At 45.1% G+C, this 25,840-nt stretch overlaps 1 protein-coding gene across 1 annotated transcript; it reads right to left on the reverse strand.

The window, feature by feature from the left end:
- Nucleotides 1-4,412: 4,412 nt before the first annotated feature.
- Epb42 (erythrocyte membrane protein band 4.2) lies at nucleotides 4,413-24,871 on the reverse strand. Its single transcript, XM_005068442.4, has 13 exons — nucleotides 24,862-24,871; nucleotides 20,993-21,178; nucleotides 19,882-20,115; nucleotides 18,280-18,398; nucleotides 17,161-17,265; nucleotides 15,639-15,816; nucleotides 15,050-15,188; nucleotides 14,642-14,745; nucleotides 13,727-13,969; nucleotides 12,544-12,834; nucleotides 9,925-10,085; nucleotides 7,899-8,032; nucleotides 4,413-5,764 (listed from the first exon to the last, which is right to left on the reverse strand). Exons 1-13 carry the CDS (start codon nucleotides 24,869-24,871, stop codon nucleotides 5,551-5,553), a joined length of 2,118 nt encoding a protein of 705 aa, XP_005068499.1. The 3' UTR covers nucleotides 4,413-5,550.
- Between the last annotated feature and the right edge of the window lie 969 nt (nucleotides 24,872-25,840).

Raw genomic sequence — 25,840 nt, forward strand, 5'->3', positions numbered from 1 at the left:
GAAGACTAGGTGGGTAAGGATTCGGCGGTGACAAACAAACACAGAGGCAGTTTAAATCTGAGTGTATTTTGCAGCTTTTAAGCAAGGCTTTTTATACAGAATAAAGCATACCTTCTCAGAGTTTGTGTTCAGTGAAGCAGACAAATGACATCATCGTTACTAGGCATAATAACACACAACTTTTACAAAGCTAATAAAATGATAAATCAAAAAATCATTCAAGGCTAACCGTAGCTAACCACCTATTTCTAAGATCAGGTTAATAAATTTTTATGGTTATTGTTGGACATCTGTTACCTAGTCACAGTTGTTTGGTATCTGTTGCCTAGTTCTTGTAAGTCTTCGAAATAGAGCAATTTTAACTTTTTTTCTTATCAAAAAGCTTTGTTTACCAAACATTAAAACCACTCTCGATCACACATGTACAGCCATATGAAATTTTATTGTTGGGAAAGTTTTTATTAATACTATTACTATTTACTTATATGAATGACGTGAATGATTCAAAAAGCACTGGTTTTCCCAGAGATGAAGTCATGATCAGTGACCTTGTCTCAGGGGACGGTTTCTCATTTATTTCTTCTGTTTAAAATGTCAGCATAGGCTTTCAGGAACATTTCATTAATATCAGAAAAGAATAGAAGAACAGAGATTGCCATGAGAACTATGGCTCAATATTTTTCTCCGGCTGAGTTCCACAACCATTTCCAGGAGACCTCCTTCTTTTGAAGTTATCGCCTCAGTCTGTGGAACTTGTCACACAGAATCTACTGGATTTGGTGTGGCAAAATTAGTTCAATCTGCTCTTTGGAAGAGGAAAATAAAAAAGGAAGCAGTAAAGAGAACAGAAAAGTAACTCAGGGCAATAACAGAATAGGAGCAAGTTGACATTAGGTATTAAACGGGAGGAATAGATGCAGGGAAGAGAGCTCGTTGGCAATATAAGCTATGAAAACTGTCCGGCCTGATAACCAGACTCAGTCTCATCTCTCAATGTTCTTTCCTCAGTTACAAAAAGTCTGTCTCCCTCCTGGGAGTTCCTCCATTATACTCTTGTTCTCTCCCGGTGTGACTTTGAATAAATGACCCAGCCTGTGCTTTATGGGTGGAGTCTCAGATCGTGGTACCTTAAGGGTTCTGGTTGCAAAGGCTGGCCCTTCCCTCAGCTGTCTCCACAGTCCATGTTATCTGGGGTGTGTTGCTCAAATCTTTTTTTTTTTTTTTTTTTTTTTTACGAGACAGGGTTTCTCTGTATGGTTTTGGAGGCTGTCGGTCCAGCCCGGCCTCGAACTCACAGAGATCCGCCTGCCTCTGCCTCCCGAGTGCTGGGATTAAAGGCGTGCGCCACCACCGCCCGGCCTGTTGCTCAAATCTTGATGCTGCATCATGAACCAGGTTCTGCCATACACATACACAGTGGGTCCCTAGCTTTACATGGTAATAGGAGGAGGCAGAGGATGTTGAGTATTAAACCTTTAGGCTCATAAATTTAAATGAAAACATCATTCTGGTCTTACCAGAATGCATTTCTGGTAGAACAATACTTGGGAATGGATCCAAAACTGCATCTGGGTGACCAGGAGTGTTGGTAAAGAAACCCAAGGCAGTAAAGAGCCACACAGAGAGAGAGAGGGAGACCAGAGAAAGGACTACAAGAATGCAGAAACAAGCCTAGGATTTTTTTTCTGTGATGCCTATTGATGAGTGCAGAGCAGGAAAACGCCCTGAGGGTCTCTGAGCCCATGGGGTCTCACTGCTGGAAACCAAATCAGAGGCTGAATTTAGACTGAAGGAAAAATTTAACTACAGTAAGCCAGACGTGTACTATGATTATAGGAGTGTGAAGCCAAGATTTCCACAATCTCCCTTTACTGCCATTGCCCAGAGGAGCAAGCAAGTAGATGTGGGATAATGAGAAAAGCTTGAAAGAGGCTCAGCACATGCTGCCTGAACCTACCAGCAGAGAACAGCACCACAACCATGACACAGCTCTAGGGAAGGGGTAAGAGACCCTACAAGTCTGCTCAAAAGTGCATGTAAAATGAAAATACTGATTTTTACATACATAGAGATGACCACAAAGTCCCTCTTGGTGCTATTATTTGAACCAGTAAGTCCTTCTGAATGCTATTCAGGTTACTCTATGCCTCAAAAGATTTTGTTATTGAGCTCTGTCTTAATTACTATTTATTGCTGTGAAGAGACACCAAGACCAAGACAACTTATAGAAGAGGACTTGATTACAGCTTCAAAGGGGGTATTAGTTAGGGTTTCTATTGCTATGATGAAACGCCATGACCAAAGAAGGTTGGAAAGGAAAGGGTTTATTTTGCTTACACTTCCACAGTGAAGGAAGTCACACAGGACAGGATCCTGGAGGCAGGAGCTGATGCAGAGGCCATGGAGGGGTGCTGCTTACTGGTGTGTTCATCATGGCTTGCTCAGCCTGCTTTCTTATAGAATCCGGCACAATGAGCTCAAGGATGGCACCACCCACAATGGGCTGAGTACCCCACCCTCCATGAATCACTAAATAAGAATGCGCTATAGCCAAATCTTATGAAGGTATTTCCTTAGTTGTGGTTCCCTTTATTCAGATAACTCTCTAGCATTTGTAAAGTTGACATGAAACTAGCTAGCACAATTAATAACCTCTTATCAACCTGACATACAAACACATCAAGATTAAGTCATAGCCTTTCCATTTTTAGTTTCATTCCCAAGATTTAAGATTAATGAATATCACTGTGGTGGTTTAATGAAAATGATCCTCATAGGCTTATCTGGAGTCTCTTATTAGGAGGTATGGCCTTGTTGGAGGAAGTATGTCACTAGGGGTGGGCTTTGAGGTTTCAGATGCTCAAACCAGGCCCAGCATAGCATCTCTGTCTCTTTATGCTGCCTGTGGATCCAGATGTAGACCTCTCAGCTACCTCTCCAGCACCATGTCTGCCTGCATGCTACCATGCTTTGCCTTCATGATAATGACTAACCCTCTGAACCTGTGAGCCAGCCCCAATTAATGCTTTCCTTGTAAGAGTTGTCATGATCATGGTGTCTCTTTGCAGCAATAGAACACTAAGACAACCACAAATATAAAACATATTACAAACTTAAAAATCCTACAGTCATTACCAATTCAAACATTTTAAAAGTTTAGTTTCTTTAGAACTCCAAAGTCTCTTTTAAACCTAAAACCTCTTTAAAAATTCATTCTTGGCCGGCCTGGACCGACAGCCTCCAAAACAATACAAAGAAACCCTGTCTCGTAAAAACCAAACCAAAACAACAACAACAAAAAAATTCATTCTCTAAACTATGGGCTTTTGTAAAATCAAAAATAAGTTAAATACTTTCTTACTTCAAGAGGAAAGAACCAGGGCAAAGTCCCAATCTGGACAAAGCAAAACCACACTCCAACAGTGTAGATCACTTAGTGTCCAAATTCTGCAATTTACTCATGATCTGGGTTCCTCCAGGGACTCCAACCCTGCCATGAAGTGCCAAGCTTCAGCTGCTCTTCATGGCCCCTTCACACCTTAAAATCAGTACCTTCTGGGTGATTCATACACTACCAAGTTCGGCTACCAACGCCCATGGAACACAACTTCTGTGTTCTGACCCTGAGTGAACACTTCCTTGAAGACATTACCTCTATGATTGCTGGTCTCTTCTTTTTTTGTTTTTGTTTTTTATTTGTTTTTGTTTTTTGGAGACAGGTTTTCTCTGTGGTTTTGGAGGCTGTCCTGGAACTAACTCTTGTAGACCAGGCTGGCCTCTATCGAACTCAAAGAGATCTGCCTGCCTCTGCCTCCCTAGTGCTGGTATTAAAGGCGTGTGCCACCAATGCCCAGCTTGCTGGTCTCTTCTTAATCACAGCTAATTCTTCTTCCCAAGCTGACCAACATCCACTGTCCCAGCAAAACCAAGGTTTCACTTTAGCAGTTCTGGTCTCTTCTTAATCACAGCCGATTCTTTGGCGCCATCTTACCAGACACCACAGATTCTTCACAAAATGACCTGGTAGAGTCTTTACTTTCTTTGAAAGGTCACAAACCTGGCCTCCCTACTTTCATTGCTTTCAATACTCTAAACTTCCAAGTTCCTACAGAACAGTTCCACTGAACTCTCAACACTCAATGACTCCTCTAGCCCAAAGTTCCAAAGTCCTTCCACAATCCTCTCCAAAACAACATGGTCTGGTCTGTCACAGAACACTCCCCACCTCTCCCCCATCCCTCACCCCCACCCCCCCAACCACTGGCCTGGTACCAAACTTCTGTCTTTGTGTTTTATTGCTTCAAGAATATCAATTCAGTTGTGGAATATTATTATTATTACTTTTTTATTTTGGTTCTTCAAGACAGGGTTTCTCTGTGTAGCTTTGTGGAGACCCACCTGCCTCTGCCTCCCCAGTGCTGGGACTAAAGGCTGCTTTGTAAAGGTGTGTTACATTTGTTTCTGCTGCTTTTGTTAATGATGCAAAGATGTGTTACATTTGTTTGATTAAATAAAATTAACCTGGGGACAAGAGGTTGAGTCAGCAGCTAGCTGACAGAAAGTTAGTAGGGAGGAACTAAATGTAGGGAGAGTTCTTTATTGGGGCTGAGCAGAAGAACGAACCCTTTTTTTTGGAAGATAGAGCAAGGAGACAAGGTTAGCTACTTGTTATTCAGCCTCTCTGAGGCAGGAGGATTTCACCTCAACCTTTGAATCCTGAGTTCTATAGCAGGATAGAGATCTAGATAGAGTTTCCTTTAGTAACCCTGTTTTCCAGTATATGATCTTCTAGGTCAGTGGTTCTCAATCTTCCTGATGCTGTGACCCTTTAATACAGTTCTTCATGTTTTGGTGGCCTTCAACCATAAAATTATTTTGTTGCTACTTCATAACTGTATTTTGGTGCGCATCACCACCAGGCTTATAGGATATATTTTTCTATGTACTTAATTTTCATACTTCTCTATTGGGCCAAATCCATATTATTCCCATCAGACTTGAGTTGTGGGATATTTAATGAGTATAGAACTCATAAAGATCTCACTATAGCTAAATTTAGATTATTTTGGGGGCCCTATATTATGTGTTTTAATAATTCTATTAATTTATATTTGGATCTTTTACAATGATGGCTAGGGTAGTATTAATCAATGTAATTTTAGTATTACCTAAAAATTTTATTTTTAGTCAATATTGTCCTGTGCCATCAGAAATAGAGTGATTTAAACATTAGGTTGTCTTTCATTCCTGTAAGTTAATGGCTATATTAATGAGCAATAAAATGTCGTGAAACATCTGAACCCTCCCAAATTTGAATGCACTCCAGAAAGGTAGTCAAAACATCTAATTATACTTTGAAAAGGTTGAGTGTCTTTTCAAAGCCTTGTTTAGTCACCAATGCACAGCAGTTTATTCTAAGACAAATAGTGTTTCTGGCTGTCCTAAGTAGACATAACAGAAATGGATTTTGGTTTCTGTGAGTCTAGCTTGGCTTTTGGTCACTGTTCTGCTCAACCTTAGTGAAGACTCATTTGTCTGATGGGCAGAGTGTCACTCCGGAGTATGTCTGACTTCAGAAGGAAGTTCAAGGGCTGTTTTGGACTTAAACAGAGACTTAGGGGCCACCACAAGGACACTTTTGTAGCCTGTCAGGTTCTGGAACACGTCACAATCTACTTCCACAGTGAGTCTTTGGAGCCCCAGATGTGTCGGTGTGAACTGGAACTGAGTATACAGGCAGCTTCCTGGCCACACAGAACCCAATCTGAAATAAAGGTAGAGACAGGTGTTAATTCTCTCCCAGGGTCATTGCTCTGCTGGCCTCCATGAGTTGTCCTTCCTGACGTGAAGATGTGGGTCATGAGGATATGGAGATCTAAGTACATTGCTGGGAAGCCGAAAGTGATCATAAGAGATAGAATACAGGAGATTTTCTATACAGAGCAACCGCTGCCTCAAGACGGAAGTGTGCAGAGGCCTTTCATCTGCATCTGTTGCTCCCTTCAGCATCTGTGAGTTAGCCTGGTTCAGTTTTTGATCATTTCCTCCTGCTGAGTGCAGTGGGTGCTACAGGCAGAGTGAGAGGGTGCCAATGTATCAGCAAGCTGGTGTCTGGTCTTCCTGGGCTACTGCAGGCCTTTCAGTAACTAAGAATGTTTGGGACTGAGTGTGTGTGTGTGTATGAGAGAGAGAGAGAGAGAGAGAGAGAGAGAGAGAGAGAGAGAGAGAGAGAGAGAGAGAGAGAGAGAGAGAGAGAGAGAGAGAGAGAGAGAGAGAAACTTTGCTGCACAATTGGTCCGGGAGATCACGAGGTCTAGTTAAATGCTGATGAATACTCCTCTCATTTTAATGGCAAGAATGACTGAATTTCATGATGCTGCACCAGTGGCTCAATAAATTGGAGCACCTGCTGGGTACCTCAGTGTTGCCTTTAAACTGCGTGTAATTAGGAATGCCATAGGCAAAATGAAAATGGATACTTGCAACGTCTGAAAAGACCTATGGAGACCCAGAATACACAGGAACTCCTAAAAATCAGTAAGAATGTTGGCAAGAACTACAGAATAAAAGCAGGCCGAGACAGAGACAACTGCATAAGAGGAAATGAAAAAGGATAACCAACTCAAAGAAGGGCAAATAAGAAAAAAAAGACATGGCTGTCTGTTAGACATTTTTTTTCTACTGAAAAGAAGAAAATGGATATTGCCAGACAGGTGATAAAAGAGACTACCTTATAATGATGGAGGGAATATGGACACCTGCAGCTATCCTGCTACTAAATCTGATAGGATCTAGCTAAACCAGATCGTGTACTGTGACCGGCAAATGCCATTCCTGTACAGGTATGATCCCTGGAATCACCAATGTTTAGCTTTGAAGAGGACATTTATGAGGAAGGGACATGTATGAAACTTTGTGGATGTGTATGAGACATAAGAGTGTGGTGGTTTGAATGTACCTGGCCTCCATAAGATCATAGGGTATGACACTATTAGGTTGTGTGGTCTTGTTGAAGTAGATGTGGCCTTGTTGGAGGAAGTATGTCACTATAGGGGCAGACTTTGAGGTCTCCTTTGCTCAAGCTTCACTCAGTGTGACACTCAGTTCACGTCTTGTTGTCTAAGCAAGCTTTAGAACTCTCAGCTACCTCTCCAGCACCATGTCTGCCTGCATGCTGACTTGTCATTCCATGATAATAATGGACTGAATCTCTGAAACAGTAAGCCACCCCAATTAAATGTTTTCCTTTATAAGAGTCGCTGTGGTCATGGTGTCTCTTCACAGCAATATAAACCCTAACTAAGGCACTGGGGGTATTTCTGGGATAGGCCTGACAATGTTTTTGTTTGGAGGAATTTGGACTTTGGTACTCTGGGTTAGGAAAGCAGTGGGATGCTTTAAGCACAGCTATTTGCTAGCTTTAATTCAACTTCTGGGGACATTTGCTCTACCTTCAGAGATATGGAAAAATGATGGACTATTGTTCTTAAGTCAGTGAGTCCAAACCAGTTGAGATCTTTCAGTGGGATAAGAAGCTTACTGTTGTGGGATCTTTGTACACTGTGTAAAGATATATTGCTGTAATTGATATATTGTCGTTTAATAAGGAGCTGGATGGCCAGTAGCTATCTAGGAGGTATAGGTGGGACTTCTAGGTAGAGAAAGGAAGTTGGAGGAGATAATTGAGGTAAGAAGAGACTCCAATGAGACACAGAACGAGCTGGACATACAGAATGAAAAAAAGGTAAAACAATAGGTTAATTTAAATTATAAAAGCTTGTGGGACAAGTCTAAGCTAATTAATTAGCTTTTTATAATTAATAAGAAGTCTTGGTGCCACTATTTGGGAGCTGGCTGGTGGAACAGAGAAAGATTTGTTACAGCATACAGTCTCTTACCTATATCTCTTCTCTCTATGAATGAGTCCCCTTCCAAAGATGGAGATGATGCAGTTCTGCATGGGGCAGTCTAAGGAGTTCTGGATGCCAACTGAGACAGTGAGAGGCTGGTACTGTTCTGCTGTCTCTGGCATCTGTAGGAAGACACAACATGTAGAGAAAGGCCATGGATACAGAGACATAGGCATGTCTTCCTCTGCTGTGAATGCCCTCAAACGCCTCTCATCTCTGCCACCCTGACCCAGACTTCTCAGGTGGCTTCTTTGCTTTCCCCCAGTCTTTCTTCATGAACACTCTCCATTGCTATATCACACATGGCTTCTGTGGTTCCTTTCTTTGTTAGGAGTCCTGGGGACATATGCACTCTCTTTGGAATTCAGCTTAGTCTGATTCCTGTACCAGTGTCCTCTACCCACCTCTCCAACCTCATCCATCCTTGACTACATGACACCCCTCAGACTCCTTTCCTTCATACTTCTTTGACCTGTCTTTAGTCTTTATTGGGCTTCCCCAAATATAGAACTAATAGTGAACCCATTTCGCAAGGTTCAGCCTGAGTGTTATTTTCTTCATGAAACTGTGCCCAAACCCAACAGTTGAAATCAATTGCTTTTTCTTCCTACACTTACACAAAAGACAAATGCTGTGCCTACTTTATCTAATTAGAGCTTCTTGAAGATGAAGACCACGTCTTACCCACTTCATGATAGACTCGTAAAAAGAAGGGTGATGACATTTTAGGACTATACTTTGTGATATTGGGTATGTTGGACTCTAGGAATCCATTTTCTTATCTGAGTAACAAGTATTGTTCCATGATGGGGGATGCCCTTCTGTATGCCGTGAATATACATTTCTCATATCGGTTGATAGGTAAATGCTGATTGGCCAGTAGCTAGGCAAGAAGTATAGGTGGGGCTACCAGACTAGGAGAATGCTGGCAAGAGGAAGGCAGAGAGGAGCTGCCAAAGAGATTCTGTGTAGTCACTGAAGGAGTAACATGCATTACAGGTAAGCCACAGCTTCATGCCAATACATAGTTTAATAGAAATGGGTTAATAATTAAGAGACAGCTAGCCAATAAGAAACTTGAGCAATTGGCCAAACAGTTTATAATTAATATAAGCCTCTGTGTGTTTATTTGGGATTAAGCGGCTGCGAGACCACGCAGGACAGAAACCTCGTCTTCAGTTCCATCTCACGAATATTGTATTGAGATAAAGGGCACAAGGCAAACCTCCCACTGTCCCGCCAGCACTGTCAAAACAGTGCAGGGACTCATGGCTGTTCAAGCTGTTAAGAATAAGTGATGAGCCGGGCGGTGGTGACGCACGCCTTTAATCCCAGCACTCGGGAGGCAGAGGCAGGCGGATCTCTGTGAGTTCAAGGCCAGCCTGGTCTACAGAGTGAGTGCCAGGACAGCCTCCACAACAATACAGAGAAACCCTGTATCAAAAAACCAAAAAAAAAAAAAAAGAATAAGTGATGGTTGAATGCTTGGCCCTAATAAGCAGGACATTTATATCACCTGCTCTAAGGTTCAAAGGTCATTGTTGAAGAGTGGATGGAAGGAATGTAAGATCTGAACCATAAGGAAATTGGCTGTGAAATGCTATCTTCAGGACACAACACAGCATGTCAAACACGATGTCACAGCAACAGCAGTTATGTGCATTGAGCTTGCATAGACTGGGCCCACCACTAGCCAATCATGGAACCTAAGATGCTCATCAGACCCTATGTAGCCCTGCTGAACTACTGGCTACTGATAGATTCATTGTTTTCAGTTGTCTACTTAATGGTGAGCCCACCCTGCACCAATGGATAGTTTGAGATGCATGGCCACAAAATGGTCCTGGTTAGAAATCAATGGGCCACAAAACAGCAGAGTGAGAGTAGGACTGACCCTCCCTGGTGACACACCCTCTCTAACAAGGCCACACCTCCTAATCATCCCCAAACTCTTCCACCCAACAGCCCTGCATGGTAGCAGCTAAGAGTAATTCAGTGAAGAAGGAGTGCCCACCTTGATGGTAAGATTCGGTCTATCAATGGCTATGTCTTCCTGAGCAAAGCAGCTGAGGCTGATGTGTGAATGTGTTGCCATTGCTGTGACTCTGAGGAAGCTGTTCTCAGGTAGGTCTTGCTCAAAATTGAAGGAGGAGAGGCTGGTGGATATTTTCAGAACTGTAACATACAACAGGCAAGAGTACAAAGCATGGATTACATTTATGACAGAATCAAATCATAGCTCTGCCCATGACAGAGGACTTAGAGTTTCCCTGAGGTCAGAAAGACGCTGCATTCCCTACAGCTACTCCGAACTTATCCAAGACTTCTACCCCATGACCATCTCTGCCAACACTCAAACGCTGACTGCCTCACCGGGGCTATAGAAAAGCTCCTGCGAAGTAGAACAAGCCATGGCATCTTGACTAAAAATGGTGGGGTGGCTTGTGTTATGTGACATGCTTTGAAGGAAGTGTTCATCTCAAAACTTACCACCCACCAGTTGTTGAATTCATGCTTGCACAGTTCCTGCCCCTTCTCCTGTTCTCATGCCTTTTTCACAGAAAATGTTAACTATCAAGTGGGACTCCCTTAAGCTCAACCTGCAAACATAAACATTTCTCCCTGCTGTGACCTCCCTGCAGAGGGTGCTATCCCCTTGTCCACCTTGAGTCCTTTGCTTTTTAAATATGTGTCCCATTATCACTCACTGTTGATGAGCTGTGTGATCTCTGGCAAATTATTCAACCTCTGTGTCTCAGTTTCCTCTGCTGATAAGAATGATACTTGCCTTGTTGTGATAATAATGAGATGAAGCATATAATGCATTCATCCCAATTTCCAGCAAATATAAAGTGCTTAGTAAATGTGAGTTATAATTATTCTGATTAGTTATTTGCCCAGAGACTATGCTGTCATTTATAACACACATCTCCCAAAGTTTCAGTTTTTGTGCTGGTTATTTACCTCAGCATATGAGCAGATCCGCCTTCAAAACAAACCAAAGAATCAGCACCCTCTCTCTACCAACTGTCCATGGGTAACTACCCACTTAGCCCCTCCTTTTCCCCATCATGCTTTTGGAAGAACTGCACTGTGTCACTTCCTGAATTCAATAAGTTTAAACCCCTGGAAGCCAGCCTTTGTCATTGCCTCTCAGCCAGGTCATTTTCACAGTCTATGCTTTTCAGCCTGACCTCTCTGCCAACCTTGCTGGGTGTCCTGACCCCTCAGACTCTTTTTTGTTTTGTTTTGTTTTGTTTTACGAGACAGGGTTTCTCTGTATTATTTTGGAGGTCCAGCCCTGTAAGACCCTCTGTGCCTTGAGTTTTGGGCCATACTGGGATTTCTATGTCTGCTCTCCAGCATGGACTAGATCTTGAACTCTGTGTTCAAGTTCTCTGCTGGCTGTCTGGATACTTGAATGGCTTGCGGCTTTTAACATGCTATAACTAGATTCATCTTTTTTTCCCAAAGTTGCATTCCCCTCTTCTAGTGACTCCCCCAAACCATAGGTTAGTCTGGCTTTAGTTTCTGGATTTCAACGGTTACTAAGTCCCCACCACCACCTGCTTTAACCTACTTGTTCTCTATATTGGCTTTGTGTAAGAATCCTTTATAATACAGTCCCAACCCCAGGCCACACCCCAAGTCAGTTAGCTCAGATGCTGGCAACCAGGCTCAGTGTTAGGATTATCCCCCAGGTGCTTCAGTGTGCGGCCAAGGTTAAGAACAACTGCTTGTTAGTGACTCCCTCCATTCCATTTTGCCAAAAGGTCTTTCTTTTTAAAATGGATTTCTGATCACATTGACACCACTAATGAAAACTTTATTAGTTTACCATTTCCTACACAACAAAACTCAGGCTCTTGAGCATGACGTACAAGACTGTTCATAAGCTGAGTCACGTCTAGCTCTCATGCTAACCCATGCTATGCTTGGGCAAGGCACAGTAATGGAAAGAATGGAGACCCAGGCCAGGTAGAAGGCTGCTGCAGGTATGTAGATGAGCGCTATCCTTGCTCCTGAAGCTTGCCTGTGCAGTGAGATTTGCTCAGGAGTTTTGTAAATTCTGATTGTGTCTACTATGGAGTTGCTGTTGTGTTGTTTTTCCTAATTGCCAGGGTTTTGCCCAAACATAGAGCTTCCCCAGGTGACTCCAGTGTATGACCGAGTTCAAGAACGACTTCAGGGAATCTTAACCCTAAAATACACAGCACTTCTGACAAGTTCCTGTGCCTGACCTCATCTCAGACCAATTAAAATAGTATCTAAGGAAGAGAAGGGACATCTTCCCTCTGTCTGGAATGCCTGGCACACTTTTCTGTCCATCTTGTCCTTCTTCATTCTTCAAAATAGCCTGCTCTGGAGCATTTGGGTGCAGATTGCCCCAGCCTTTCCTGGCCTGAGCTCTGTTGGCCTCAGATGCTTTCTCCCTGCCAGGATGGGTTGGTTTACTTACCTGAGTGCAGTTGCAATTTTGATCCTCTTACCTGTGTCAGACCAAATGTATCTGTGTTGAATGAGTGAGTGAGTGTGAGCACCAGGGGGCTACAAGCCGTCTCTAGAGACCTGTGGACGGAGCCCAACTTAGAACCAAGTGTATAGGGTGTCTGCTGGAGGCCCAGTGAGTTACCTTGGTTGGTCCCAAGTCTGAAGCACTGCTTCTGCCTCCAGAGATCAGTAGCAAGGATTCCATTGTAGTACACAGCCTGGGCCCTGATCATTAGATGCACCTCCTTCTCCTGGTCCGTGGGATTAATCAGGGTCACTGAGATGTGACCTTGCCCTCTCAAGGGGAAGGAGCTAGGTGTGCCCAAGAACAGGTACATAGGGTCAACGGGCTCAGGACTCGGAGGACACATGTCTTTCAGGTATTTCCTTTCTTTCTGTACTCTCTCCAGTACCTCTTTCTCTTGAGGAGATCCTGCAGAACAGAAGAGACAAACAGACCTCTGACTCAGCAGCTACAGATCCATCTGGTAAAAGTGCAGAATTAAAATCCTAAACAGATTTGCAAATGTCTCAGGCTTTGGATTTGCCTTTGCATAAGGAAAACAAGTGTTTTCAACAAGTTGATGCTGTTGCTGGAGACATTTTTGCAAGAAATTGACTCTTCATATGTGAAGGGACTTGAACTTACTCAAAGGGCAAAGGGGCCACAGAATATTCTTGAGTGAGACGATAACAAGGACATTCATGTCTTAGAACATTCATTCTCAAAACTGAAATAGGAAAGTGAACTGTGATGGAGAGACCGGAGTCAGGGGGTTGCCATCCTGTGGGTAAGAGGTAAGGAAGCCCCTAGAGTAACCAGGTTGTGGAAAAGAGTGAAGAAGACAGAGTCAGGCAAGGACAGTACTATGAAGGGGAAGGCTCCAGGGAGTGAGGGAAAAGCTAATAGAGAGAAATAGCTGGGGATCTTGGAAGGGAGGGAGAGAGAGGTAACGTTGGATGGAGATTGGTATTTAGTTTGACATTTAGTGTTTTGTTTTATAACAACAGCTCTCAGGTAGGAGTAATTTTGACACCCACTCCTCCAGGGGACATTTGAAAATATTTGAAGGCAGTTTTGGTTTCAGGACTGCCTGGGGTTAGGGACTGATGTCTCCTGAACAGAAGTCATGAGTACTGTAGTGCATTCTACACCTCAACCTCCTATGGTGCAGAACTGACTGATCCAAACTGGCAGTCATGTTATAGCCAGGGTTGATAAGGAAAAGACTGGGACTCTTTCTGGCCTGCGTCTGTCTGGCCCATTCCCCTCCCCTCATTTGCTATCTCAGATGAATAGGTCAGTTCCCTTTGCTGGTCAGCACCTTCAGGGTACTTGTAGTTCTGGGTGATGTCTTCGCAGCGGTCACAGCCCACGACCTTGGTGCTGATGCCATTGCCAACATTCTTTTTTTTGGAGTCGGTCAGCTCCAATGTCCCATCTTCACAGCACTTCCAGACCATGGACGTGGCATTTACTGCAGCAAACAGGTCTGATACTGCTGGGTCCAGCTGCAGTTCCCCCTCCTTGACTGCTCTGACTGGGACCAGACTGCAGGGTCCCAGGACTGAGGGAGAGAAAGGCAGATGAGCGGAAGAACCACTTAGATCTCTGCTCTGTTTAGAGCTCATTGTGTCACCCTTGGACACTATTGCTTCTTCTCCAGAATCAAGGTCAGAGGTAGGAAGTAGACAGGCTTTCTGAGAAAGTATTAAAGATGAAACTCACAATAACACAGTGAAAATACTTTTAGGTCCTGACCTGTATCAGAAACTAGACAGGAAGGACCTCAGAGGGACGTAACTGGTGCACAGCTTAACACTAATAGGCTATGAACAGGTCACCTTCTTGACTGCTTTCTATGTGCCAGGTTCTCTGACTTTTTTCCAGGGAAAGGAGGTACCATTCTTTGGCTCCTTGAAGTTTCCCTCTCTAGGCTTGTGATTGCTACATGGCCCCTTTCAGCCACACACAGACAAGTCCCAGGCCCTACTCCAGAATACCCATAGCCATCTTAAGACCCTTTGTCTTTCATTGAGATGGTATTCCTTGCTCCTGGCTTGAAATGGGCCTAGTGTTCATGCAGTCTGTGGTGGGGTAGTGGACATCTTTATTCCCTTGAGCCTGTTGGCATCATGCCTTCTGCTTTTCCTGTTTTAGAGGATGAAGACCCTTTTTGGACCACATGCTGCTCCTAGATCCTCAGCTCTTGCATCCCTGGTTGGTCTTTAGGCTTTACCTCCAACTTCATTAAGATCTCTTGGGTGCAGAATCTGCCATCCGTCATAACCCGGGGACAAATCAGGTCTGTTCATCCAGCATTCTACAGAAGTTTGGAAGATCCTAAAAGTATCAAAGGCAAAAAAAAAAAAAAAAAACTTCAAGTGGGCAAAAAGGAGTGTGTGGAAGGGAGTCTAGCGATGTGCCTTTAGAGGGTTGTTGCCATGGGGATAGGAGGGCACTGCATATGAAGAGAAAGGACACCTCTAGAGAGGCACATACTCTCCATCACTGACCACCACCACCTCCTGTAAGAGTCCTGAAGGTCTGCTCTTAGCCCAGGGCTCTCAAAGTAAGGGGTTCACGTGGAACGTGGCATTTTGGAGCCCTTTCTGGTTTAGAACACTTTCTCCTTTAGGCTTCTCACCAGATACAGCCCCTCTGTCCTTCTCCATTCAGTAGTCCCTCCTCATTGTAGTACTCATCCACCAGCAGGCTCCCACTGGTACCCTGGGCTGAAGGAAATGTGGTAACGACTCGCGCTGGGATGCCAAGGGAACGCAGCACTGCATGGAAGAGGCACAGAATGTCAGAGGGGGCAGAAAATCCCAAGACTGAACAGGATCTATCTTAAATGTTAGGCGACATGGTGGAACGAGGAGGGGTCTGAGCTGAACAGATGAAGGCTGGCAAATGATACACAAATTATGCAAGCACAGGAGTATAGAGCAAGGGGGAGATTTAGGAGCACTGAGGCTTGCTCTGTGGGGGACAGGTGGGGATGTTTTGGGGAGAAAGTAGGTTTGGGAGCAGAGTTTGTAAATGAGCTCAGATTTGCTGAGGGAAAAGAGAAGGAACAGCTGGTCTGGAAATCAGGTGGGGGAAGGCTGAGGAGAGGAGGCAGTGCCTGCTTTAGGGGACATCCTTCCTACACGGGAGGCAAAGGAACAACTCAAGATGCTGGCCAGACACTACAGCACCCCAGAAGACTGACCTGCATGTTGCCTGCCCTGTACCTGTGCAAGCAACAGCAGCGAACACCCAGGCTTGGCTCTCACACACGGGTCGTCCGTGGCCAGTGAGCCACTGGCGCAGTATGGGCACGCTCCCCCGTTGCTTGTACAGTAAGGTCCCTTCCTGGGCAGCCTGGGTCTGTGACATTGGCAGTACACTCTTTTTCTTCAGAGCATGCAGCTGTTGGGGTAGATATGTGGTCGTCAGTGGGAGTGTTCATTGCAGCTTGCCAAGCATGTGACTCAGTTCCTAGAGCTTGTCAAACCAGCATGCTGCAGGCTCCAGCCCGTACACCCCAGACCCCGGACTCTTCATCTAAATCATCCTCCAGCTCCAGCCACAGGGTGGAGCTCGAGAACTGGGTCTACTTGTCCTCTGCTTACTCTGCCCCAACTCCTTCAACATTCTTCGCCCTGGGTCTTGGAGGCCACTTATCTCAAACCCCTTCCTTCTTACAGAATAGACGACCCACATCCTGCCTTTCAGAGAGAGACTGAAAGGTATGAGAGGAAATGGAGAATGTATTACTTCTCTGAGAGGACTTTATGGACATGGTGCACTGGATAGTTCTAAGTAAACTTGACATAAGCAACAGTCATCTGCAAGAAGGGAACCCCAGTTGAGAAAATGTCTCCATAAGATTTGGCTGTAGGCAGCCCTGGAGGGCATGCTCTTAATCAATGATAGATTGATGGGGGAGGGCGCAGCCCATGGTGGGTGGTGCCATCCCTGGGCTGGTGGTCCTGGGTTCTATAAGAAAGTAGATCACACAAGAACTCCTCCCTAGCCTCTGCATCAGTTCCTGTCTCCAGGACTCCTGCTCTCTTTGAGTTTCTGCCTTGGCTCCTCTTAGTGGTCTGTGACTTAGGGTATATAAACCATAATAAACCTTTTCCTCCCCAACTCTTTTAGTCATGATGCTTCATGACAACAATATTAACCCTAACTAAAACATATGAGAAACACCAAGCCATCCTTTTTTTGGAGGTGTGTTTCAAGACAGGGTTTCTCTGTGACTTTGGAGGCTGTCCTGGAACTAGCTCTTGTAGACCAGGCTGGCCTCGAACTCACAGAGATCCTCCTGCCTCTGCCTCCCGAGTGCTGGGATTAAAGGCGTGTACCACCACCACTGAGCACACCAAGCCACCTTTATGATCTGCATATTCTTAGGGACATTTAGAAATAAAAAAGACCCTTGGATCACCACAGCAGCAAGCACTGAGAAGGCTAGGGTACATCTTCCCTCCTAGGACTCTAAGCTTCCAGGGCAGGGCTAGGAGTAAGAGTATGCTGAGACAATCGAGGCCAGTTTCCTCCCTTTCCCGGCGTCTCTCAGAAGAACCTCTCTCTCTTTTCCTTGCCTTGTTCCTCTTCCCATGATGCTCTTCTCTGAGGACTTTTCCCACACTCTGGGAGAGGGGAACTTTGTGCTCTGAGAGCTTCCAGAGCCATGAAGGTGGGGCCCCTCCATCAAGTACTCTTGTCCCATCTCCTCTCCCGCTGGTCCCCCAGGCTCATGCTCACCAATGTGCCCACTACACAGGCCACATGTGCAGGCTGACCCCACCTCTCCACTCGCTTGTCCACACTCAGTAAGTCCAGGCTGAGGTCCATGACGTCTCTCTCAAACTGTAAGGACAATGCAGGATGAGATGAAGGGTTCCCAGGCCAGGCGCTATCTCCTAGGGCAGTTCTGTTATCTTGTCGCTCTCCCAAGCTTGGGTCTTAGGTCTTCCTTGCCTGCCTCTACATCCACCATGGGTGCTCTGGCTCTGACTCTTCCCTCTTCTCCCTGAACCACCCAGCCGTGTACCCAGCACCCAGTTTTTTGTTCCGTGCCCTTGCTTTCCTGATAGGATGTGATCTCATGGAGACTGGTGTTGGGCCATTTAATTTATTTATTTTTATTGACATAGGGTCTAACTGTGTAGACCAAGATGACTTTGAACTCACAGAAGTCTGCTTGCCTATACTTCCCAAGTGCTGGGATTTAAGGCATGTGCCATTATCAGTACTGTCATTTCAAGTCATTTAACTTCATTAGTTTTTACTTAGTGAATATCTAATGTTTGCACAGGCACTGAGCCAGGTATGGAAGCTCCCACTCTGGAGGAGCCCCTGCTTGGGATATGGCCCCTCAGGTAGCCGTAGCAGTGTATCTCAGACTCCAGGAGACACAGCAGATGGCACAGTGGAACAACGCCTCTGTCTTTAAGGACTGGGAGAAACTTCCAGAAGGTTGTAAGACTGGGAAGTAGTATTCTAAGAAAAAAGAGAAGGAAGATAGTCCAGACAGAGGAATTCCCCAGCCTCCATGTCCTCGCAGCCAGAGCATGGGGTGGATGCTGGGAAGGAAGGTGGTGGTCTGGCTGCTCGGCTGTCAGGCCAGGGCATGTGTGGGTCTCTACTCTGGACAGAGGGCATTTATCAGAAGCTGGGTTTCCATGGCATCTGTGAAGATAACTAGCAGCTCTGGAGAGTGATGTAATGTGGTCCAAAAGCAGCAGAGGCACCACAAGGCTGAAACGGGCTCAAGAAATGATTCTTCAGGTAGGGCTTTTGAACCCACTAGCCTTGTTTGGCCTGCGTGTTAAAGGTATGGGATAGGCAGTGTTCCTCTTTTCCTCTAGAGGATCTGATTACCTGACCAAAGTCCCAGGGCTCCTCCTGAATGCAGTCTGCGGTGCCCACATAGATGAGGCCATTTTGGTTCAGTAAGTATTCTGTGCGTTGAGCCTCATTCTGAAGAAACACAGCGTCATCTGGCAAGAAGCAGGAGAGGATGAGGGCCTGAGGGTGCCAGGTCTGTCTGTCCTCCAGGCCTAGGGTTCTGCCCTCCCAGCTCAGGTTGGGTTTGGTTTCAGCATTTCTTGTGTGTCTGGGCCTCGTGAAGACTCAGGAGGGTCCTTCTCACTGCTTACTCAGGACCTGGTCCAGACACCCTACCTCAGTCAAGGTGTGGCCTGGAACAAGCCAACCTTAAAAAGCCTAGTGGTTTCCAGAAGTTTGCAAACGAGAGCCTCACTGGCTCAAAAGAAATCAGGAACATTCCAGGGAGTTTCCCAGAGCCCTGCTAAGTCTCTCTTAGAAGATCAATGTTTAAGAAGAAGGTGTAACAGGGGAAAAAGCAAAGTAAACACAGCAATTAAACACAGGTTAAGCAGAGTGAATATAGAGGGCAAGGTGAGAAGGGACATTGGGCTTCTGTAGGGAAGGATCCTCTGGGTCCAGAGTGAACACAGTCCCTTCCTAGTATCTCTCCCAGTTCCCTTCTCCAAGGGTGAGGCAGAGTGTCACGAGACTGTGTCAGTCCCAATCATCCACCTTGTGTGACACAGGGAAACTTCCCCTGTGTAAGGCAGGCTAACTGATCTACAAGCTTCTGGAAATTCTCCCGTCTCTGCTTCTGGTCTTCCTATAAGCACATTGCATTGGGCTGTCCGTTGGATTCTGGGGCTGGGAACTCACATCATCAGGCTTGCCCAGCAATTGCTTTTACTCACTGAGCCTTCACCTCTATCCTAGGTATCTTTTAGAAACCATTGTTCACTTTGGGAAGCTGGAAGCAGCGTGGGGTTCAGCTTTTCTTGCCAAATATTCTCTCTCAGCCTTGGTGAGAAACACTAAGCACTAGAGAGTTGCCTGGGCTCCCAGTTCTGTCTTTACTTCTTGTATGCTGGGATTAAAGGCATGTGCTACCACACCTGGTCCATCTGAACCTCTCTCAACCATCTCTCAGAGGAGCAGAGTCAATGGCTCTCCCATATGTGTCTGGGTTTATGTACACGTGGGTACTCTGGTGTACACCTGTGTATTCAGAGGCCGGAAGAGCACATTGGGTCTCTTGGGCCTGGCTTTACAGGCACTTGTTGGGCACACAGCTTGTTATGTATGATCTGGGATCCAAGTCTTCATCCTCATGATTGTGCAGCAAGCACTCTTAACAGCCAAGGTGTCTCTCCAGCTCCTCATTTCTATACTGCTACAGTAAAGGGCAGACTTTGGAGTTCATCTCAACGAATCCAAAATAGCCTCAACAGGCACCTGATTTTGGTAGTAAAACAAGTGTATACTTTCAACATGACGTCCCAGGGTTACCAAGATAGGCCCCTAAGACGGCACCTGCTGGAATTTGATGCTGGTTTTTCCCACAAGGCCTAGGCAGGCGCTCCCTATTGGAGCTATATCCTAGTTCTGCTTCCCTTCTTCCCTGTGCGGCTCAGTCTAGCTGAGGTCGAAATTTACCTCTATTCCAGGGATTAAAAAGCAGTGTGACTTGGCCCAGCGGGTATTGTTTCCTGCCTAAAACCTGAAGCAGGAGTGAGTAGTGGCCAATGACAGCATCCACGGGTGTGGTTACAGAAATGGTCCAGTTCTGGGCATCTCTTTCTTCCACTGCTGCACTCCATCCTTTTTGGTCACCCCGAGAGGAAATAGGGAATATGGCTTGAGTCTTGTTGGCCTTGGAAGGATGCTCTCCTGAAATTGCACAGCAATAAATTGGTCATGGGACTTCCAAGTCACAGCTCAGAGTAATAAATAAATCAAGGTATTACAAAGATGGAGGAGGTGCCAATTAGTTTTGGAGGAGAAGGAAAGAGGTTCTCCTATAATGAGGAGCAGTAGAGGATGGTGGGGAACACAGGCTCTTGGTGCTTCTAGACCTACATCTATGAAAGGGTCACAGCTTACAAAATAGGTGTAATAATGATACAATCATCCCTCTGATCCAGGGGTATTGGTTCCAGGACGTCCTGCAATACCAAAATCCAAGGTTGTCTATGTCTCTTTTTATAAAATACCATAGCTTTACATTTTCTTGTAAACTTCAAGTATTATGAAACCTTATACAACATGAATGCTGTGTAAATAGTCACTATGCTGTATGTTTTAAGAACTGATGATAATGAGGGAAAGACTACTTGACAATCTTTGCCTGGGTATGTTCCATCATGGTTGGCTGATTCTGAGGAAGCAGGACCATGGACATGGGGGCCTGTGAAGGAACTAAATTAGATATTACATGATACATATTTTTGATTCAATAGCTGATGCATAACATAGATTTCACTGATTAGCACAGACTAGATGCTATATTTAGCCAGAGTTAGAGCCCACTCAACCTTTCCTACAAAGTTGCAGCCAAAAAGCATCTGGGCTCTTTGGAATCATAATAAACAGAATTCCTTATGCACATTTACCATGTACATTCTCACAATAGCCCCTTTGCGGAGCAGAACAGCTTAAGGCCAGCTGCAGTGTGGACATCTGCACCTTGGTCTTCTGAGAGGATGCTGGGGAGAGAATCCCTCCAGATCCTCAAGTCCCCACAATGGTCTAGGCCTGCTCCACATACCAGTTTGCGCAACGAGAGCCACTTTCTTCAGGGAAGTCAGAAATTTGCGGACTGGGACACGGAAGTTCAGGATGATAGTGAAGGACTGTCCCCTCCTCAAAACAAGGTGCTGGGAGCTGATGGCATTGGTGTGGTGTTCCTTGTTGTTTTCTGCTGCCTTTAAGTCACATCTTTTGATACCCAGAGCTGTTGTGGGGAAAGGAAAGTCATGGATGTGAGGTAAACCCAACTACATGAATAAAAGGCACCTTCCAAGAATGGGGTTCAATTTCCTTGTCAGTTGTGCAACCTCAAGCAAGCAACTCTTCTGAATTTCAGTTTTCTTCTCAGGCCAATCGTCTCTGGAGATGAATGAAGTTATACATGTACATATCTATGTGCTTGCGTTCATTTTAATTAGCATAATGTCAAACACTTATTAAGGTCCCTTAAGTATTAACATTAGTTTCTGGTTCCAAATCCAAACAATGAATAAAACCCAGAATCTTGCACACCCAGAATCTTCCTCATACCCCTTCTTTTTGTAAGACAGGCCCTGCTGTACCCCAGGCTGGTCTCCAACTTGATGTGCAGCTGAGGTTGACCTTGAACCTCTGATCCTCCTGCATCCACCTTCCAAGTCCTGGATTACAGGTGTGTGTTTTATGCAGTGCTGGGGTTGAACATGGAGCTTGTGCCTACTAGGCCAGCACTCTACTAACTGAGCTCCATCCCTAGTCCCATATTCTTCTTACTGGTTTTTTTACACAGTCAGATAATATTAAAACTGGATTGGAGATCAGGGAGTCAAATTCTCTTGTCTTAAAGATGACAAGAGTGAGGCTGAGAATAGAACCATCTCACCTGAGGTAATGTGTATTTTGATCTAGAGGCTCACCATCTCATGGTACTTGAAAGGAGGTGGCCCCAGTGTATTATGACAGATTCTCAATCTTTATTTTACATAGAGAGGAAACATTAGGAACGAAGAATTTTTTAAGGTAACTCTTTTTTAATTATTTATTTATTATGTATACAGTTTTTTAAAATCTGTGTACATGTTTGTACCCCAAGAGAAAGCATCAGATCTCATTATAGATGGTTGTGAGCCACCATATGGTTGCTGGGAATTGAACTCAGGACCTCTGGAAGAACATGCAGTGCTCTTAACCTCTGAGCTATCTCTGCAGCCCAGGAACGAAGAATTTTTTTAATGCTAGCAGGAATTGGAGAGATGGATCAATGGTTAAGACCACTGACTGTACTTCCAGAGGACCCTGTGGTGATATATTATTTATGATTTAATAAAGCTTGCTTGAGGGTTCAGGATGCAAGCTATCAAGGTCGGGCAATGATGATACATACCTTTAATTCCAGCAGCCACACTAGCTAGCCATAGAGCTAGGCAGTGGTGGCACACACCCTTAATCCCAGGATTCAGAAGACAGACAGATGGATCTCTGTGAGTCCAAGGACACCCTTGCCTACACAAGATTGAATCAGTCTAAAAGAGAATTAGAGCTCATGCCTTTAATCCCAGCTCTAGAGAGGTATATAAAAGACAGGAGCCCAGAGTCTCAGGCTGCATTCTGAGATTTAGTCTCCAGCCATGTTGAAGAGAAGCAGCAGTTTGAAGCTTGGTGGGTAGCTCATGGAGACAGAACTAAGTAGAGGTAAGAGCTTTCTGGTGGCTTGGATACTTTGCTTTTCTGATTTTTCAGCTTGAACCAGAATATCTGTCTCTGGATCTTTATTAATCATGCTACAGGACTGGGTTTGATTTACAGTATTACAGTATGGCAACTTTACCACTGGCTATAACTCCTAGTCCAGAATAATCAATGCCCTTCTTCTGGTCTCCAAAGGTACCAGGCACACATATGGTACACATACAGGCAAAACTTTCATACACATAAAATAAAAATCAATACAACTTTTTAAAAATAAAAAATGCTTAGCAATCCTGAAGTAAGGCACAAGACCAAAAAAATAAAAGTTTAATTCTTCATGTATTGAAGGAATGATACACATCATTTTGTTGACAACAGAGGCTCTCCATTGGGAGCCTCCTCAGCAAAAACTAGCCTGTAGTGTTTGCATGGGCTCAGCTGCTGGGAGGAAGAAGCTGTGGCTTTTGCTAGCAAGTGTGGACTAAAATTTGATCTGCTTCAAGGAAATGATCTAACCCTGAAACAAGTCCTTTGGGCCCCAGGACATGTATTGACAAGTACAGGGGACTCCCACTTCAGTCACCAAACTTCTTGGATGAGTGCTCAAGAGCAGAGGGAAGAAGTGGGAAAAAGGCTTGTGTTCCCTGCTTTTCCTGTGGTTGTGGTGGAGCCAATGTCTGATGATGTATAATGCTGGGGAAAGAGCTGACATGTTGAATCTGAAGATGTAAAACCTCCCTGCACACCTGCTCCTGGTGCCCCTGGGTGCCCTTTGCATCCTGTCTCCCTCTCACCTACCAGTGAGGTGTTCAGGTCATGGCAGTAGATAAAAGAGCTTCAGTCAAACTAGGATTTGTAAAGCCAGCAACAGCAGCGGCCGGAAGCACCTGATGACTCCTCTCAGCATACTGGTTCTGGGGCCCAGACTGAGCCCAGCCCCTATGGGATGGTTGAATTGGACTGGGTGGTGGAAGCTGTCACATGATTTGAGCCCAGATACACTGGGCTCACATAATAACCACAGAATCCTGGCAAGAGTTACCCTCCAGAACTCTGGTTCTGTCTGGAAGGCTTCCTGGCCTCTTTTTATCTGAAAGGTGTGTCCTCATCTCCCAACACATAAAGCCTTTGAGGACTTCTCCAGGTGGAGCTTGGTCCACAGCTTCCACAGTACTCTGTTCCCCTAAATCACTCACCCCATTTAATAGGCATTGCCCATTGCTCTCTGCCCCCACCCCTGCTGTGAGCTTGCTGAAGGACTTGATCTAGTCTGTTTCAGCATCCTTTGCCCATCAGTATGCCAAACACAATTGATTTCCCAGCCAACCTGTGCCCGCTTAATGGCAGTACAAGAACGTGGGATCAGTCCTAAGGATTTCTAAGATGTGCCTGGGGCTCAGGCTTCACCTATTTGGACACTCAGATCAGAGGACCCCCAGAGTTCCTACCTCCCCTCCATTTGACTTCGTGACTGTCTCTGCCCATTATGCTGTTCACTGACTCCTACCATCCCTTCTCACCTATTAGACTTTAAGAATGTGACAGCTTGGGATTTCCCAGGCAACTTCATTTACTTTTCTAATGATATGATGGGAAAGAAAAGGTTATTTCATCTTACAAGTGAAGTCCATCATCTAGGGAAGTTAGGGCAGGAACCTAGAGACAGGAACTGTATCAGAAGCCGTGAAAGACTGCTGTTTACTGGCTCGCCCAGCCTACCTTCTTATACCATACAGGACCACCTGCCTAGGGCTAGCACAGTCCACAGTGGGCTGGGGCCTCCCACATCAATCATTAATTGAGAAAATGAGCCACATGCTTGCCCATCAGCCAATCTTGTGGGGGATATTTTCTCAATTGAAGTTCCCTCTTCCAAAATCACTCTAGCCCGTGTCGAGCTGACATGAAAACTAGTCAGCACACCAGGTGTACCTCATTTGTATCACAGTCTAGAGAGTTCTAACCATTTACATTATGTTGATCTTGGGCTATGACTATAAATCCATGATAGTCACCATCACTCCACTATCATTATTGCAATTAAATTTACCATACAACCACCTACCCTGTATTCACACCACACCACTTCCATCCCACTCCAAATACCTCCCTCCCCAGCCCTCCTCACACACTACTGTCACCTCCATCACCAAACATACTTCCTTTAATAAAAACATGTCATGAAGACAGCCATAACAGTCAGTAACTGGCTTAGCTTACCTTGTCCCATGGCTGCAGGCTACTCAGATCCACTTGAGCACAGGAAATGTTTGCCTTGAACTGTTGCCTCCAGACTCTCTCTCCAAATCTCTTTCCACACTGAAAAGACAGAAGACTTCTGTTGGTTTAAAGGTTTGTAAAAAGCAAAATTCTCTGGCTCCTCTGTGGACTTCCTGACAGGTTTCTTGTCTCCTACTCCCTCCTTGCTGCTGCTATCTCCCAGACCAGCTGCTGGGAGTGACCCCCTTTGCCCCACGATCTCTCTTAGCCAGAAGGCTTAGGCAGGATTCTGTCCGGCAGGCTGGAGTGAGAACTCCAGGGAAGACTGGTAGCTGGAAAAAAACTCAAACTTTAATGACCTCAAGACAACCCCCCACCCAGAAGTTACCGGGGCAACTATAGATGCAGTTGCCTACAGTGGGTCTGCATCCAACTCTGAGTCTCTGGCCCTAAGTAAATTCTGAGGTCACTTACCACATGTATGCCTGTAAGACATCTGTTTGAAAGAGATAAGGACATAGAGTGTGTTGAAAAAGAAAACGCAGAAGCCAGGGCCCTGGCTCTTTCAAGATGACCAGAGAAGGTTTAGAATTGTCCAGGCCTCAGCTGTAGCCTTTCCATTCCCTCCTTATTTAGTCATTAAGGATAAAAACAGGAGAGGATGGTCTGTCTACCCTCTGGACTTTGTGGCTCTTTGTCCGGGCTTCCCAGGGGCCACACTCAGGGGCAGCTGGTGTGTGAGATGCCCATGGAAGGACACAGAACGGACCACATAAGCACTGGTTCCTGTGGACAGGGAAGCCAAGGTGGGGTAGAAAGGTGCTTCTGCTGTTCACACTTTCAAAACGTTTACTGTCACCAGCTTGAAGAATGTCAGGATGCAAAATAAATAATAAATAAATGAAATAAAAGAGGAAGAGGAAACTGCTGCCTCTTACCCCCGCAAATAAGACTTTCCCCCCAAGGCTTGAAGAAGTGA

The sequence above is a fragment of the Mesocricetus auratus genome, unplaced genomic scaffold (genome assembly GCF_017639785.1).
Source record: "Mesocricetus auratus isolate SY011 unplaced genomic scaffold, BCM_Maur_2.0 Super-Scaffold_100004, whole genome shotgun sequence".
NCBI lineage: Eukaryota > Metazoa > Chordata > Mammalia > Rodentia > Cricetidae > Mesocricetus > Mesocricetus auratus.

Excerpts from the sequence above, each read along its gene's own strand:
- Epb42 (XM_005068442.4), bottom strand. Across the intron at positions 14,746-15,049 it reads GGACAGAGGGGCTGTATCTG|GATCTTCCAAACTTCTGTAG; the intron begins GTGAGAAGCCTA and ends TGATACTTTTAG. Across the intron at positions 12,835-13,726 it reads GAACTACAAGTACCCTGAAG|GATCTCCTCAAGAGAAAGAG; the intron begins GTGCTGACCAGC and ends TCTGTTCTGCAG.